At 37.1% G+C, this 14,686-nt stretch overlaps 1 protein-coding gene across 2 annotated transcripts; it reads right to left on the bottom strand.

Moving 5' to 3' along the window:
• Window positions 1-963: 963 nt before the first annotated feature.
• Window positions 964-14,449, bottom strand: gper1 (G protein-coupled estrogen receptor 1). 2 transcript variants are annotated; one of them, NM_001128723.1, is given in 3 exon segments: window positions 964-3,506; window positions 12,202-12,291; window positions 14,266-14,449. In NM_001128723.1, a coding segment is annotated over 1 exon segment (1,062 nt). In that variant the 5' UTR covers window positions 3,099-3,506; window positions 12,202-12,291; window positions 14,266-14,449; the 3' UTR covers window positions 964-2,036.
• Between the last annotated feature and the right edge of the window lie 237 nt (window positions 14,450-14,686).

Below are 14,686 nucleotides of genomic sequence, written 5' to 3'. Positions count from 1 at the left end.
AAACATTCAACCATTCATGAAATGTAAACTTTCATACCCAAATGCATTACCTCATATTAACCCAGACCTTTGTATTGATGAAACATCATGGGACCAACCCTGGAATTATTATTCCAATTCTCATTTTCCTTGTATTTGTTGATGTTTGTTCTGTTTAACTTGGGAAAGAGCCCTCAGACTGCCACTGTGTTTATGAATAATTTCAGTCAAATATTGTTTTAGCCCTGGGCATGAGAGGGCTCTGTCTGGGGGAGAATTTCAGCTTCCTGTTATCAAGACGCTCAATATTATTTCATAATCATTTGCCGTTTTTGTGTACAAAAATAATGTATTTTTAACTGATAGCCTACTCAAATCGTTCTGACACATTTCCGACAGACAGTGAAACCAAACCGCAGTCTTACTCTTCATCCATATTAATATCCACACCATCTTGACTATAGATGATTTGATTCTAAACTAATTAGACATTGAGAAATTACTTCCCAGGGTTCAAAGTAATCTACCGCAAACATCTTTGATAGAGTGCACTCATGATAAAGTGACAGGAATGGGAATGCAGCAGATTGAGTAAACAGCAGCTCTGGACACCGCACTTCTGAAGTCTTGAATAATGTGTTTATATGGCGCTATGCTCTCTGCACACCACCTGCCCTATGAATCCAACTTCAGGGAAACAGGAGCCAACACCTGGGTTTAGTGTCACTAACACTTGTCCAAATGAGCAGCAATCCACCAAATATGTTTGCACCAAAGTGAATTTACTTTAATGTTTCCCTAATGATGTTTTTGTGTAAACCTAGGGAGACTACACATGAACTTCATATTCTCTAACATCTTTAGTGTTTACAGCTGTTTATGGAATCCCTAAAAGTGGCTTGAAGTAGATCTAACACTCTAAAAACTGTTGAAAGATTCTCATGCTTTATCATCTCAGTGAAGATATTCACAATCTACAAAGAATACTACAAAATATGCATTTATTTAGCCTTAAAACAGAAAAGACCAAGTCGTCGATTGCATCAGTTTCAATAACATGAATATATGAGCAGGAGAATATATATGAAAGGGGTTACGTGTGCTTTGATGACTTTATTTGTTCCCTTAGAATGGGCTCGTTCTTATGAAAGTCTTCGTTTTGACATGACATCTCCGTTTCAGTTATCTGCAAAAGCCAGCTGCAGGGCAAGCACTCACATCTTGTAATCCACTTCATCAGAAGAAGATTCAGCCTGAATAATCCTTGGTTCACTTAGGTGACCTTAAACATTAAGCAGTGTTCATTACGTCAAACCATGTCACTACTTGATCAAGTTCTGGAAAGTGAGGCAAAGCAGATGCCAACTTCAGGAACGGCAGGTTGCCAAGTCTGCGCTCATTAGTGGTGCGAGGGATTCTGTGCCCTATGGATAGCCTTCTGCTCTGGCTCCACCTGTTTAAATAATGTTCATTTGTGGGCTCCTCCAAGCATAATGCCCTGTACTTTATGTGATTTTTGCCAAGTAGGATGCAATCTTAGATTAACATCTATGTTGATCCTGAAACATCAATCCTATTCAAAAATATAATCCATACCTTATCCCTACCCCCAAACCTAACCCTAACCCAAAATCAGAGGACAGTATTAGTTGGATAACAATAATGTAGAATCACATAACCCTAAGTGATAGTCTAAACTTTACATAAACTGCAAATGTACCCCTTAAATCAGGCATGTCCAAACTCGGTCCTGGAGGGCCAGTGTCCTGCAAAGTTTAGTTCCAGCCCCAATCAGACATACATGGGCTAGCTAATCAAGGCCTTACTAGGCTTTCTAGAAACATCCTAGCAGGTGTGTTGAGGCAAGTTGGAGCTAAAATCTGCACAACACCGGCCCTCCAGGGCTGAGTTTGGACACCTCTGCCTTAAATCCAATCCAATGTCGTTCCAGGATAAACAAAAATGTTGATCCAGGAACATGTCCTACTTGGTGAAATCACTCTAACCCTGTGCACCATGTTTCTCTTTACCATCCAGTTGCAATACTACTGGTTGTGCTACACCTCAGACTCACTCCTGACAGGGATCTGCAGGTCCAGAGTGTGATTACAGAAGCGGTAGACCACAGACCAGCTTGCCTTCCTCTTAATGAAGAGACGCAGCTTATCCCTGAAGGTCTCCCCAAGGAAGCTGTAAATTATTGGGTTTAGGCAGCTGTTGGAGAATGCAGCGAGGTTGACAATGTGCCCGGTTAAAGGGTAGTCATGCCATAGTGTTGTGTCAGTACGCTTCGATGGATCGGCTGTGCCTTGGAGTAGCTGGATGCTAATGAAGACATTCTCGGGAAGCCAGCAGATGAAGAACACCAAGACAACCACCACAATCATGCGCAGGGCCTTTTGTCGTCGAGGCCACAATCCCTTGTGCTTCTGGGCACGCATGAGAGTGCGGACAATCAGGGAGTAGCACAGGCCGATAATGGAGAATGGTATTAGAAATCCAATCGTCACCTCGAGCCACTGGATCTCGAAGACATTGGCGAAGCAGAAGTGCACCTCACCGGTATGTTGCGTCTGCACAATTGTGAAAGGAAGCAGAGTTGCCAGGATGGAGGCCATCCAGATGAGGCTGCAACTGAGTTTGGCATGCTGCATGGTTCGCAATGGACTGCTGCTCATAGAGCTGGTGAGAGCAACGTAGCGGTCGAAACTCATCCATGTCAGGAAGAAGATGCTGCTATACATGTTTACCTGGAGAAAAAGCGACATGAAGGTACACAGTACAGCATAGTCGTAGTACTTCTCGTTGAGATTGAAGACTTCAATGAGAGAGTCTGCCACCAGAATAAGATCTGCCACAGCCAGGTTGACAAAGTACAGATCTGGGATGGTCATCCTCTCCCTGTGGTTGAGGTTGACCACCAAAATGAGGATGTTCCCAATGAAACCAATTGGGAAAAGGAAAATGGTGTACAGGCATGAGAGAAACAGGCCGATGATGTAAAACTCATAGGTGTCTGTGCTTTCTTTCACATCAGTTATGTTGAAGTCAAACGAAGCATTGAACTGCTCGGTGCCATTCACATAAATCTGAATCACATTGGTAGTCTGCTCCTCCATGCTGACCAGGTCTCTGTTTTAGATGCTGTAAAAGGTGCTACATACTTCATCTGTGTCACTGCCCAGTTCACTTTGTAATGAGGGTCCTTCATTTAGGATGCATTCGCATTGTGACGGCAACTTGATGTATGCTTAATGTTTGGTAGATGCCATCCATGAAGATTTGCCTCTAGAGATGGAGCCTGGGTTGAAGACCTCCATTTTCATGGCAGTCTCTCAGCTATGGAGGCTGCCTGGGCTTGTGTGATCCATGGCACTAACACCTAGAGTCAGTCCTTAGGGATCTTGCTTCTTTTTTTTCTTTTGCACGCTTTGTTTTTCACACGTGTTTAGTCCAGCGCAGTCTTGTTTCCTCCAGTCCATGAGCATGATTTTTTAGTCTTACCAATAACAGCACAGCTGCAACACCTGTTATAAGAGAAAGAGAATGGAAATAATATCTGAAATAACACAATATTAAAATACAGTATTACCATCATTAGATCAAGATTGGAAAGTTGTTTAATCTTGCCAGAATTTTGCAGATTTTAACTCTAACACACATGCCCAGACGTTTCCACTAAATCTGATGACCCTAGTTCACTGGTAGTTAGGATAGGATGGGGCACCCTAACCACTTCCTGAAGAGCCAATAGCTGTTTCCATCCACCTATTTATATGCGCATTTGAGGAAATCACATAAAATGCTTAATGGAAACACCAAGATGCACATAGTTTGTCCTACAACTTTGTAAGTAAGATAAAGTTTTTAGCATACAAGAATAAAATACTGAATAAATTCCATGTTCAAGTCATGTGAACTGTCTTATACAGCTGTGCTCTCTCTCTCTCTCTCTGTCTCTCGTGCCTCCAAAAGCCACAACACGTTCATTGCATGTAATCTTTTCTGATGCAATTAATTTATTATATAATTAATAACAGTAATAACAATAAGGACCACAGTGTTCCACAGCAAATAATTTACGTGATATTCCAGTTTTGCCTATAAATCTAATTCGCATCTTTGCATGAAAGCATAGCTAATGTAATGCAGAATATATCTCTGATCCTAATTACACACAACTAAGCCAGTTAACCAAGAGGTCTGTCGACCTAAAGCGATGCTCCACAGTCCAATGACGTCAAAGTACCACACGAGCAATTGAAGAGCAGATGGCTATGTATGTTTTTAAATCACTCTTGTTGTATTTTGATGTCATTCACTGATTGGTCTGTGCAGTGCAGCTTAGAGCCTAACACATCTACTGTCTTCGGTCACACTAAAAAATTACAGGAAATTATGTTTGGAGTTTGTAGGAGTTAAAGTTGGAATTTGAACGACAGTGGCTCTTCAGAAATAGGATTAAACATTCCTGGGTGGGAGCTACAATCTAATGGTCATTGGACATTTAGGATGAGGTTTGGTCAAGTCTGATTTAAAAGGATACCTCACGCAAAAATCAAAACTTTGTTCTGCCATCATTTATTCATCTTCATTTCAGTCCAAACCAGTATGACTTCACTCATTTTGAATAATGCTTGAATTTGTTTTATCACCTGAAAGTGAACTTTAGCAAGTGGACCAAAAACAGAATGCATTTTTTCATTGTTGAAGAACAAACCTGTTCATGGAACTCAGACTTCTTAGCAGTGCCACTGCAGAGAGTGAAACTCAAAAGTGTGTCCAAAACAGCACTACAGCTCACTTTCTTTTTGAAAAATACTGAACTACATGAGAAAATGTTGCCCCTAGCATCTGAAGGCATGTTATGTTCACACATACAGATTTCTCAGAGGTCTTTGTAACAGTTACGGGAAATTTTATGGATACAAGGTACATACAAAACCAAGAATTCTGTCCCAGATTTGGCATAAAGCTGGAATAATAGGCATTCGTCCAGCACTGGCTTACAGCATGTGGGCCAAACATGGCCCAGGTTTGGCAGAGGTGGCATCATCTTTAAAACTTGAGCTAGATATCAAATGTAGTATTTGTACCAGATATGTTTGGCATATCTTGACCTACTTTTAAAATACATTTAAATTATTTTTTGAGTAAAGAAAAAAATCGACCAGGTCACTTTGAGAAAAAGCTTGCCCATAATGCACCTAAAGCAAAATGCTTCATGATTTTATCAAATTCATTGCAGTCCTGACACACTAACATAACTAGACCAGTTCAGACCCAGTTATGGGTTATCAACTTGGCTGAGACTTGGCATAGATATGGTCCATGTTTGGCCCTTGTATGCAAGCCAGACTTGGTCCAATCATGTACCGTAATTCACTGTGGCAGGTGGGTTAAGCAAAAGCTGATTGTCTAGGCCAGAGAATATTTGCTATGAGGGGAAATATGCTAAAATATTTTTGTATTTTTTGTTAAAGGGGTTGCTCCCACATGATCTCTTTATGAGAATTTACTGGTTATATAAAACCTGTAAGGGTGAAAGTTACTGAAGTCATACAATTTCGGAACAATGGGGGCAGATGTGACATAATGGTTAGCATGCTAACTATTTGGCAAGTTTTACTTGCTATCCTAAGGTCATATGCATGAGTCCCGGCACCACCACAAATACGGAGTGAAAAGTCTCTTTGATCCTCGATACCATGACTGAGGTGAGTCCCTTGAGCAAGGCACCAAACCCCCATCTGCTCTCATGGCAGCACACTGCTCCGAGTGGGTGTTCACAATTTGTAAGTGTACTTGTATTAGTAATACAAATATGGCAAAACCAATATATTTAGACATTTTGGGGACATTTTTGTCCCTGTTAGGAAACTGCTTATAAATCATCCAAAATGTTGTATTTTATTTTATTTAATTTTCCTTCCCTTTATTCATCAGGTGTCACCACAGTGGAAAGAATCGCTGACTTATCCAACATGTGTTTTACGCAGCGGATGCCCTTCCAGCTGCAACCCAGTACTGGGAAACACTACATACACTATGGCCTAATTTAGCTTACCAGTTCACCTATAGCGCATGTTTTCAACTGTGAACCGGAGCAGCCGGAGGTAACCCATGCGAACACGGAGAGAACATGCCAAGTCTACATAGAAATGCCAAGTGACCCAGCCAGGGCTCGAACCAGCATCCTTCTTGCTGTGAGGTGACAGTGCTAACCCCTTGAACCACCCTGTTACCCTGTGGATTTTTAAAAATGTCAAAATGCAGATTATTTTCTGTGAGTGTTGGGTTTAGGGGTATAAACTCAGTGTACAGTATAAATCTTTACATCATTTGGAAGACCCTATAAAGACAGCTGTACAAGTATGTGTGTAAGAGAAAGAAAGTTAGAGAGAGAGAGAGATTTTGAATCTTGTTTGCATCTATACGCAATTATACTAATTGCGTATAGATGCAAACATGAGGCTAAGCAAATGATGACAGAAAGTGTTTGGTTCAATAATTTAATTAATGCACATTACGTTATATAATATTACATTTCTCCTTTTGTAATTGATAGGAGCACTCATAACAGTTTTTTTTAATTGATTAACCTCAAGGATTGAGTGTGTAAAAGCTGATTAAAATGCAAAGCGTCTTAAACAGATGCATTGAAGCACCCTGAGCTGTCAGACCCATGTGCTGAACTCACAACTATTAAACAGCAAACACTCAGGCTGAACAACTGCTTCATGGAGATAGACAAATAGATTCTCACACTACTCTACATAACATTATGATCGAAACTGATTTTGTGCCACAATAATGTGTTTTGATTTCAGAAAGATAGACTGTCAAAGGAGGTGAACAGCGATCATTCTACCCTGACAGAGTGTTAATGGGTGTCAAAAGGAAAAAAAAGAAAAAAGAATCTCATCATTGCTTTACCAATTTTAGATTCTTTTGCAATATCATAGTGTATATCATGAATAATGATGAGTAGTGAATAATGATGTTTCAAATATAAATCTAATATCCCATGCTTTTTAATGTACAGTGCACCCGGAAAGTATTCATAACGCTTCATTTTTTCCACATATTTTTATGTCACAGCCTTATTCCAAAATGGTTTAAATTAATTTATTTCCCCAAAATTCTACACACAATAACCCATAATGACAATGTAAAAAAAGATTTTTTTGAAATTTTTGCAAATTTATTAAAAATAAAAAACCTGAAAAAAATCAAAATTACAAAATCAAAATAAAAAATTACAAGTATTCACAGCTTTTGCCGTGAAGCTCTAAATTGAGCTCAGGTACATTCTGTTTCCACTGATCATTCTTGAGATGAATGCAGCAATGTACTACAGAGACACCCTGAGTGAAAACCTGATTCAGAGTGCTCTTGACCTCAGACTGGGGCGATGGTTCATCTTCCAGCAGGTCAATGACCCAAAGCACACCACCAAAATATCAATAGAGTTGCTTCACAACAACTTGTTGAATGTTCTCGAGTGGCCCAGCCAGAGCCCACACCTAAATATTATTGAACATCTTTGGAGAGATCTGAAAATGGCTGTACACCGTCGCTTGTCATCCAACCTCATAGAGGTTGAGAGGTACTGCAAAGAGGAATGGGCAAAAAATTCCCAAAAACAGGTGTGAAAGCTTGTGGTATCATATTCAAGAAGACATAAGGCTGTAATTGCTGCCAAGGGTGCATCAACAAAGTATTGAGCAAAGGCTGTGAATACCAGCCTGATCTCACGAGAAAACGTAAGTATTTTACGTATTGCCAGTTTAGTGGCTAATTCGTACGAGTTCAGTCGTACGAAATGGTACGATTTTAAAAAGGAGGCGTGGCACCTGACCCCACCCCTAACCCCAACCGTCATTGGGGGATAAGCAAATCGTACTAAATTGTACGAATTAGATCGTACGAATTAGCCACTAAATGAAAAAGTTACGAATTGCCGTGAGATTGTGTTGGTGAATACTGATGTACATGTGATTTTTTTATAATTTAAAAAAAAAAAATTTTATGAATTTGCAACAATTAAAAAAAATCACATTGTGGTTATGGGCTATTGTGTGTAGAATTTTGAAGAAATAAATAAATTTAATCCATTTTGGAATAAGGCAGAAACAAAAAAAAAAAAAAAAAGTAGAAAAAGTGAAGCGCTATGAATACTTTCCTGATGCACTGTATATGCTGTGAAGCATTTACCATATATTTAAAACTGAGATGCTTAGATATAGAATTTGTATCCATTAAGATTAGAAGTATATTAACGAGAAATAAAATTGGGTGAAAATGATGACCTTGACTAGGCAATCAGTGCATATCTGACTGACTCTTTAGTTTCTACTTAGAGTAACTATGACTTTCTCCGATTGAATTCTCTAGAGCCAAATATAAATGTGCATAATTTTAATCAATTTGAGGGCAACACCAATTTTGTAACGAGAAAGAAAGTCGGCGGTTTTAATGAGGTCTGTTTGACCGCCCTGGACTCAAAATACTTTAACCTTTAATAGAACGAGCCTGGAATAAAATGGTCAGCATGCCACAGAAAACTCTAAGAAGTACAGCCAGTGATCCAAATTTAGACCACTTATTGTCAGTCATAAAGGGTTGGATATTTGAACACCGTAGATGGTTTTGACATGAACGGTGTGATCAAATGCAGTTTTGTTTTTGATCGAATTAATAAAAATGGAAAGTATTTGTCATCAATAATCTTATAATATACAGTTGAAGTCAGAATTATTATAATTTTTTTCTTCTTTTTAAAATATTTTCCAAATGATATTTAACAGAGCAAGGAAATGTTCACAGTATTTCTAATAATATTTATATTTATATATTTTTTTATAATATTGTTTTATTTCGGCTAGAAGAAAAGCAGTTTTTAATTTTTTAAACACCATTTTAGGGGCAAAATTATTAGCCCCTTTAAGCTATATTTTTTTCTCGATAGTCTACAGAACAAGCCACTGTTATACAATAACAGTGCCTAGTTAACGTAATTAACCTAGTTAAGCCTTTAAAAGTCACTTTAAGCTGAATAGAAGTGTCTTGAAAAATATCTAGTCAAATATTATTTACTATCATCATGGCAAAGATAAAATAAATCAGTTATTAGAAATGAGTTATTAAAACTATTATGTTTAGGAATGTGTTGTAAACATCTTCTCTCCATTGAACAGAAATTGGGGGAAAAATAAACAAGTGGTCTAATAATTCAGGGGGGTTAATAATTCTGACTTCAACTGTATATGTTGTATTTGTTTTGAGTGGACATTAGGGGCTGTTAAACTAAACTGTGCTTCTGTAATCTTATAACATGTTTGCTTTCATTTCAGAAGTCATATAACAGATGCAACATTGAGAGTCAGATTGTGTAATTTATTCCAAGCCCATTCAGACTTCACCGCTGCATAACAGATAAAGCCTAAAATGACATCTTCTTCAAAAGACCCCACAGGACAATGCGATTCTTCCCTGAAGTGAATCTGGGCATTTTCTCACAGATGCAAGATGACATGAGCAATTCATCAGGATATTAGTGATGGAGCAGTCACATCAACAAAAGACAAGCACACATGCGCTCGGATAATTGAAAGGCTCATTTGGGGAGAGAGAGAGATGCACATTATGAAGTCTCAATGACTGTGCGTCCTCATCAAGTGTTCTCAACTATTTGAAATCTCTCAAGTGCATCTGTGAAATGAAGCTGCTGAATGGGAAACTTCTGATATCTGCGTGATGTTCAAGGGTGGTTTATTCTGGTTCATCATGCTTTTGTGCTGTTCTTTCAGGTGCAAGAACAAATTAGCATTTTCTCATTATATTCTGTGAGACATTGTGGCCATTACAGTAGCTCAAAAAAGATTAAAAAAAAAGAAACATTATTGTAGATTTGGCCAAATTTTCTTGCTGTGTCTTTTTTGTTGTTGTTGTTTAATCTACTAATATTGCATACAGTTTCAGTGACTGGGGGTGTAGTAGATACAGTTGAAGTCAGAATTCTTAGCCCCCCTGAATTATTAGCTCCCTTCTTTATGTGTTCCCCAATTTCTGTTTAACGGAGATCAGATTTTTTTCAACACATTTCTGAACATAATAGTTTTAATAACTCATTTCTAATAACTGATTTATTTTATCTTTGCCATGATGACAGTTTCCCAGAGATGGGTTGCGGCTGGAAGGGTAAAAACTTGCTGGATAAGTTGGCGGTTCATTCCGCTGTGGCGACCCCAGAATAATAAAGGGGTTAAGCCGACAAGAAAATGAATGAATGAATGATGACAGTAAATATTATTTTATATTTTCAAGACACTTCTATACAGCTTATAGTGACATTTAAAGGCTTTATTAGGTTAATAAGGTTAACTAGGCAAGTTAGGGTAATTAGGCAAGTAATTGTATAATGATGGTTTGTTCTGTCGTAAAAATATATAGCTTAAAGAGGCTAATAATTTTGACCTTAAAATGGCTTTAAAAAATTTAAAACTGCTTTTGTTCAAAAATAAAACAAATAAGACTTTCTCCAGAAGAAAACTAATTATCAGGCATACTGTGAATATTTCCTTGCTCTGTCAAACATATTTGGGAAATATATAAAACAGAAAAAAAACTCAAAGATGGGCTAATAATTCTGACTTCTACTGTATATAATTTATGTGTAGGTATTTTCTTTTAACATTTTTATTCTCTATGTATTTTATGTTTGTTATTTTAGTTGTCTAGCACTGGTATTTTCATTTATTTTCTTTATATCTACAGTAATTACATTTTTATTGTTTTACCTACCTTGAATTTAACAATTTAAATTTCCTTTTAAATTCAACAATAATAAAATGAATGAGTTATTTAATAAATAATAATTATCAATGAATAACCTATTAATAAAATAATGCAGAAAAATGATAATAAACATTCAAAATGTATATGATGGAACCAGATGTTAACAAAAGTAATTTAATTTAATTTAATTAAGTACTTTAAAAAATTGTAAAAAAAAAAAAAAAAAAAAAAAAGTAGTTTTATGTTTTTTTTTAAATTTCCGACAGCTGGGGTGGTGATAAAAAATGAAACGGAAAAAAATTGACATTAAATTACATAAATTTCCTTAAATATATTATTGCTGGTAAATTTCTGTAAATTATTGTCTGTTTTTTACGGTACATTTCTGTAATTTAACAACCGTTATTTTCTGTTTTTTTTTTTTTTTTTTTTACAGTGTATATTTTGTATTATTTTGTTATTTTATAATTAATTTGGTCTTATTTTTAATTAAGTCATTTTCGTACCAAAAAAAAAAAAATAATTTTTTGTCATTATCTAATACTTATAATAAATTTTAGCTTTATATTATAATATAAATTACAAAAAAAAAAATATTAATGCTTTTATTATTTTTTTAGCTAATAAGAATATATATAACCAAACATAAGTTTTGTTTCACTCTGGGTTAACATGTTTGTTCAATATATTTTTGTAATTTTAGCACTTAATTTAAGTTTTTATTCATTACTTTATTTTTATTTTTTATGTTATTTTTTTTTACATTGACAAAGTGATTCTTATGAATTCTTATTAATTAGGACATTTTTTGTGCATTTAAAAAAAAAGATATATTTAATAAAAATAATATTTTAGTCACCAAACATCTTTAGAAACTGAAAGATAATACAATTAAATTCAAGAAAGATATTGCAAAAAGAAATGACTAAATACTAAATTTCAACTAAATTTTCCTCTTTTTTTTTAAATTTGTATTTAATATTTTTCTATAACATACATTTGGGTGGTTTTGGACCATTATCATAAATTATTAGATAAGCTTTAGATTTGTCTTCAGTACTGACTAATCTAATGTATATGCACAAATATGATATTGAACAGCTTCCTATTAAACATATGAATAAATGATAGATTTGTGAGAGGTGTACTTATATATGCTGAGCATTGAATATATCCTTAGGGCTTGCAGTATGTTAATATATTCAGTGAACGTACAGTGTTCTTCTAAAGTTCTTCTAAATAGATATTGAATTAAAAAGAACACTGTACATTCACCGAATATATTAACATAACGCAAGTCCTAATCTGAGTGAAATGCCATCAGCATCCAGAACACTAAATGTGATGCTTACCAGAAATTGACTCTTTCTAAGAAGTATTATCAATTATTAAAACCATGAATTGTAGTGAAAAGTCACTCACTTTATTCACGAGGGCTTGAGATGCAGTCAGTAAAGAGTTGCTGCAGATTTGTAATCCTTTAACCAGAACAAGAATCACCGCCTGCACCTACTGTTAAAAAGACAACCCGCTGTTATCAGGGAGAAGATCCAGAGAAGAATATGACCACAGCTTCCTTTCTTCGCGGACACTTGTTCACTAGCCACCCCTTTACCACCTTCTCCTCCTCCTTCTCCTCCTCCTCCTCCTCCTCTTCCTTTCTCTCTCTCTCTCTCTCTCTCTCTCTCTCTCAGTTTACAAAGACTGTGTTTGTGTTCAGTTATAATAAATATGGAGAAAAAGGAAAGGGGTGTCTGTTAAATTTTACAAGCAAAAATGGCAATATACATTAGTAGGAGGCGTTTCTTTGAGACCAATTTTAATGTTCAGCTGATTTTTACAGGACTTATAAGAGCAAGAATAAGGCATGATTTTAATATCTATTTATCAATGAAACAGTTGGACAAGTCTGAAGGCATTTGGGGTGTAAAAATATGTTGTGTTGGGTTGAAAATAGTGTATTGTTTTTTGAGGAAAACATTGTGTGATTTGGAAATATGTTTTTGTTTTAATCGATGAAACAGGCTGTAGTTTAAAATTTAGTATTAAAGGGGTGGTCCACTATGATATCATTTTAGATGAGCAGGCGTGAGGTTCAGATGTGTCCTCTGTGTCATTTTCTGTCTGATTCAGGCTTAAACTGATACATCTACAGATAATCTGACTGACAGTATTTACACAACAGAGGTAAAGCGCATGCTATGTCACTTTTCATGGTGTCGTGGAGCCGATCCGCGAATCAAAGCACATTATGTTAGCTGACCAATCAGAGCCTCTTGAGAGCAGGCCTTTAGGAGGAACTAGGAAATATGATAGTCGTTTTCATGTTAGCTGCAGATAGGGCTCAAACTTTGCAGTGCACATGCCCTTTTTTTCTCTTTTAAAGTGCCCTTCAAAAATGAACTAAATTGCCCCCACCCCCCTTCAGCTCATAACCGTCTCTCATCTAACCCCAATCCCCCTTTGCTTTGCATCTTATAAACACAACCAAGCCTTTAAAATTCACTCTGGATCACCCCTTTAAATAAAGGTGTATTAAATTTCAACAATTCTCTCTCTCAGTTTGTCAATTCAACTCAAAATTGCTTTATTAGCTTGACTGTTAAAGTCAGAGATTGAAAGTAACGAAGTGCAAATACTATCAATACTTTACTCCAATATTTATTTTTCTGACAACTTTTTACTTTTACTTCTTACATTTTTACACAAATATCTGTTTTTGTGCTCTTTACATTTTAAATCAGGCTCATTACTTTCGCTTTAAAGTGTTTTGTGGCACGATCTATATTATTTCTTGTCATTGCACTATTTGAACGCGGCATTGCGTGGCCTTTTCAACCTCTGCTCGCGCACGGTAAAAAGGCTTGTTCCTTAAGCTTACCATGGGAGCGGTGGACGAGACAAAGGGAGTCTGTGATTAATGTCATGTTTATCCAGGGTTCAAGATGCGTTTTGGTCGATCGGATCATAGCTAAAACAAGAGACGCGTTTCTGTTTAAATCTGGCATTTAAATGGGGTTAAAGGCTTTTGTCTACTTGCGACCATGTGGTGTAGGCTACATCTCTGATCTCTCAATCTACTACCACAGGGGAACCCAGGCTCATTCTGGAAGCGTAGCCCCACAGGACATTTCTGGAGACAGCGAATTACGTCCCGGGAGGTACGTATTTGTGCAGTTTTTGTTTTCGGGAATCTGCGAGAGGCCGCTGTGCGTGCTATTTTGCATCTCGAATGCCTCTCTCACGTAAAGCCGCCGAAAGCTGCTGTCGAGCAACCATCTGTCCGACTGACTGACTGAATGACTGAACGATTGACTGCCTCCTCTTTCTCCTCCTCATTCCCTAAACGTAAGCAACGATTTACAAAAGCCGTCCAGAAAAAGAATAGCCCTCGTCTGATTTTGACCGCGTTTTCGGATTTTACCACATTCTCGCCCCATTATAAACTCGTTGGCTTTAATTTTTGGATTCTGTTTTTTGTCTTACCTGATTTCTGGCACTGCTCTTCCCCGGACTCGAACCCGGTCATCGTGGCCGGCTCCCCTCCAGGCCTCCGCTGACGTAACATGACGAGCTAACCGGACAAACTGGTTACGGTGGGAAAGCCCTCCACACGGAGGTGAGCCATCACCCGGCGAGCGCGAAGAGGAGCGGCGTCACAACGCCCTGTAGCGTTTGCTTGAAAAAATGAAATACAGCCATACATACCTCCGGCTTTGTAAATCGCGGTCTCTAGAAATGTCCGCGGGGCTACGTTTTCAGAAAGAGCTTGGGTTCGAACAAAAACATCTATCATGTGCTTTTTTGTCAGAATTTGTACAGTTAATACTAACTAAATTCAATATCGAATACATTCAATTACGTTTATTTCCTTTGTTTCCAACGAGTTTATATTTCCTAGTACAGA

Source organism: Danio rerio, chromosome 3 (genome assembly GCF_049306965.1).
Source record: "Danio rerio strain Tuebingen ecotype United States chromosome 3, GRCz12tu, whole genome shotgun sequence".
In the NCBI taxonomy this organism is placed as follows: domain Eukaryota; kingdom Metazoa; phylum Chordata; class Actinopteri; order Cypriniformes; family Danionidae; genus Danio; species Danio rerio.
Note: the sequence above shows the minus strand (reverse complement) of the source record. Positions and strands in the feature narration are given on the sequence as shown.

Excerpts from the sequence above, each read along its gene's own strand:
- gper1 (XM_009299734.4), bottom strand. The coding sequence starts at position 3,098 with ATGGAGGAGCAGACTACCAATGTGATTCAGATTTATGTGAATGGCACC.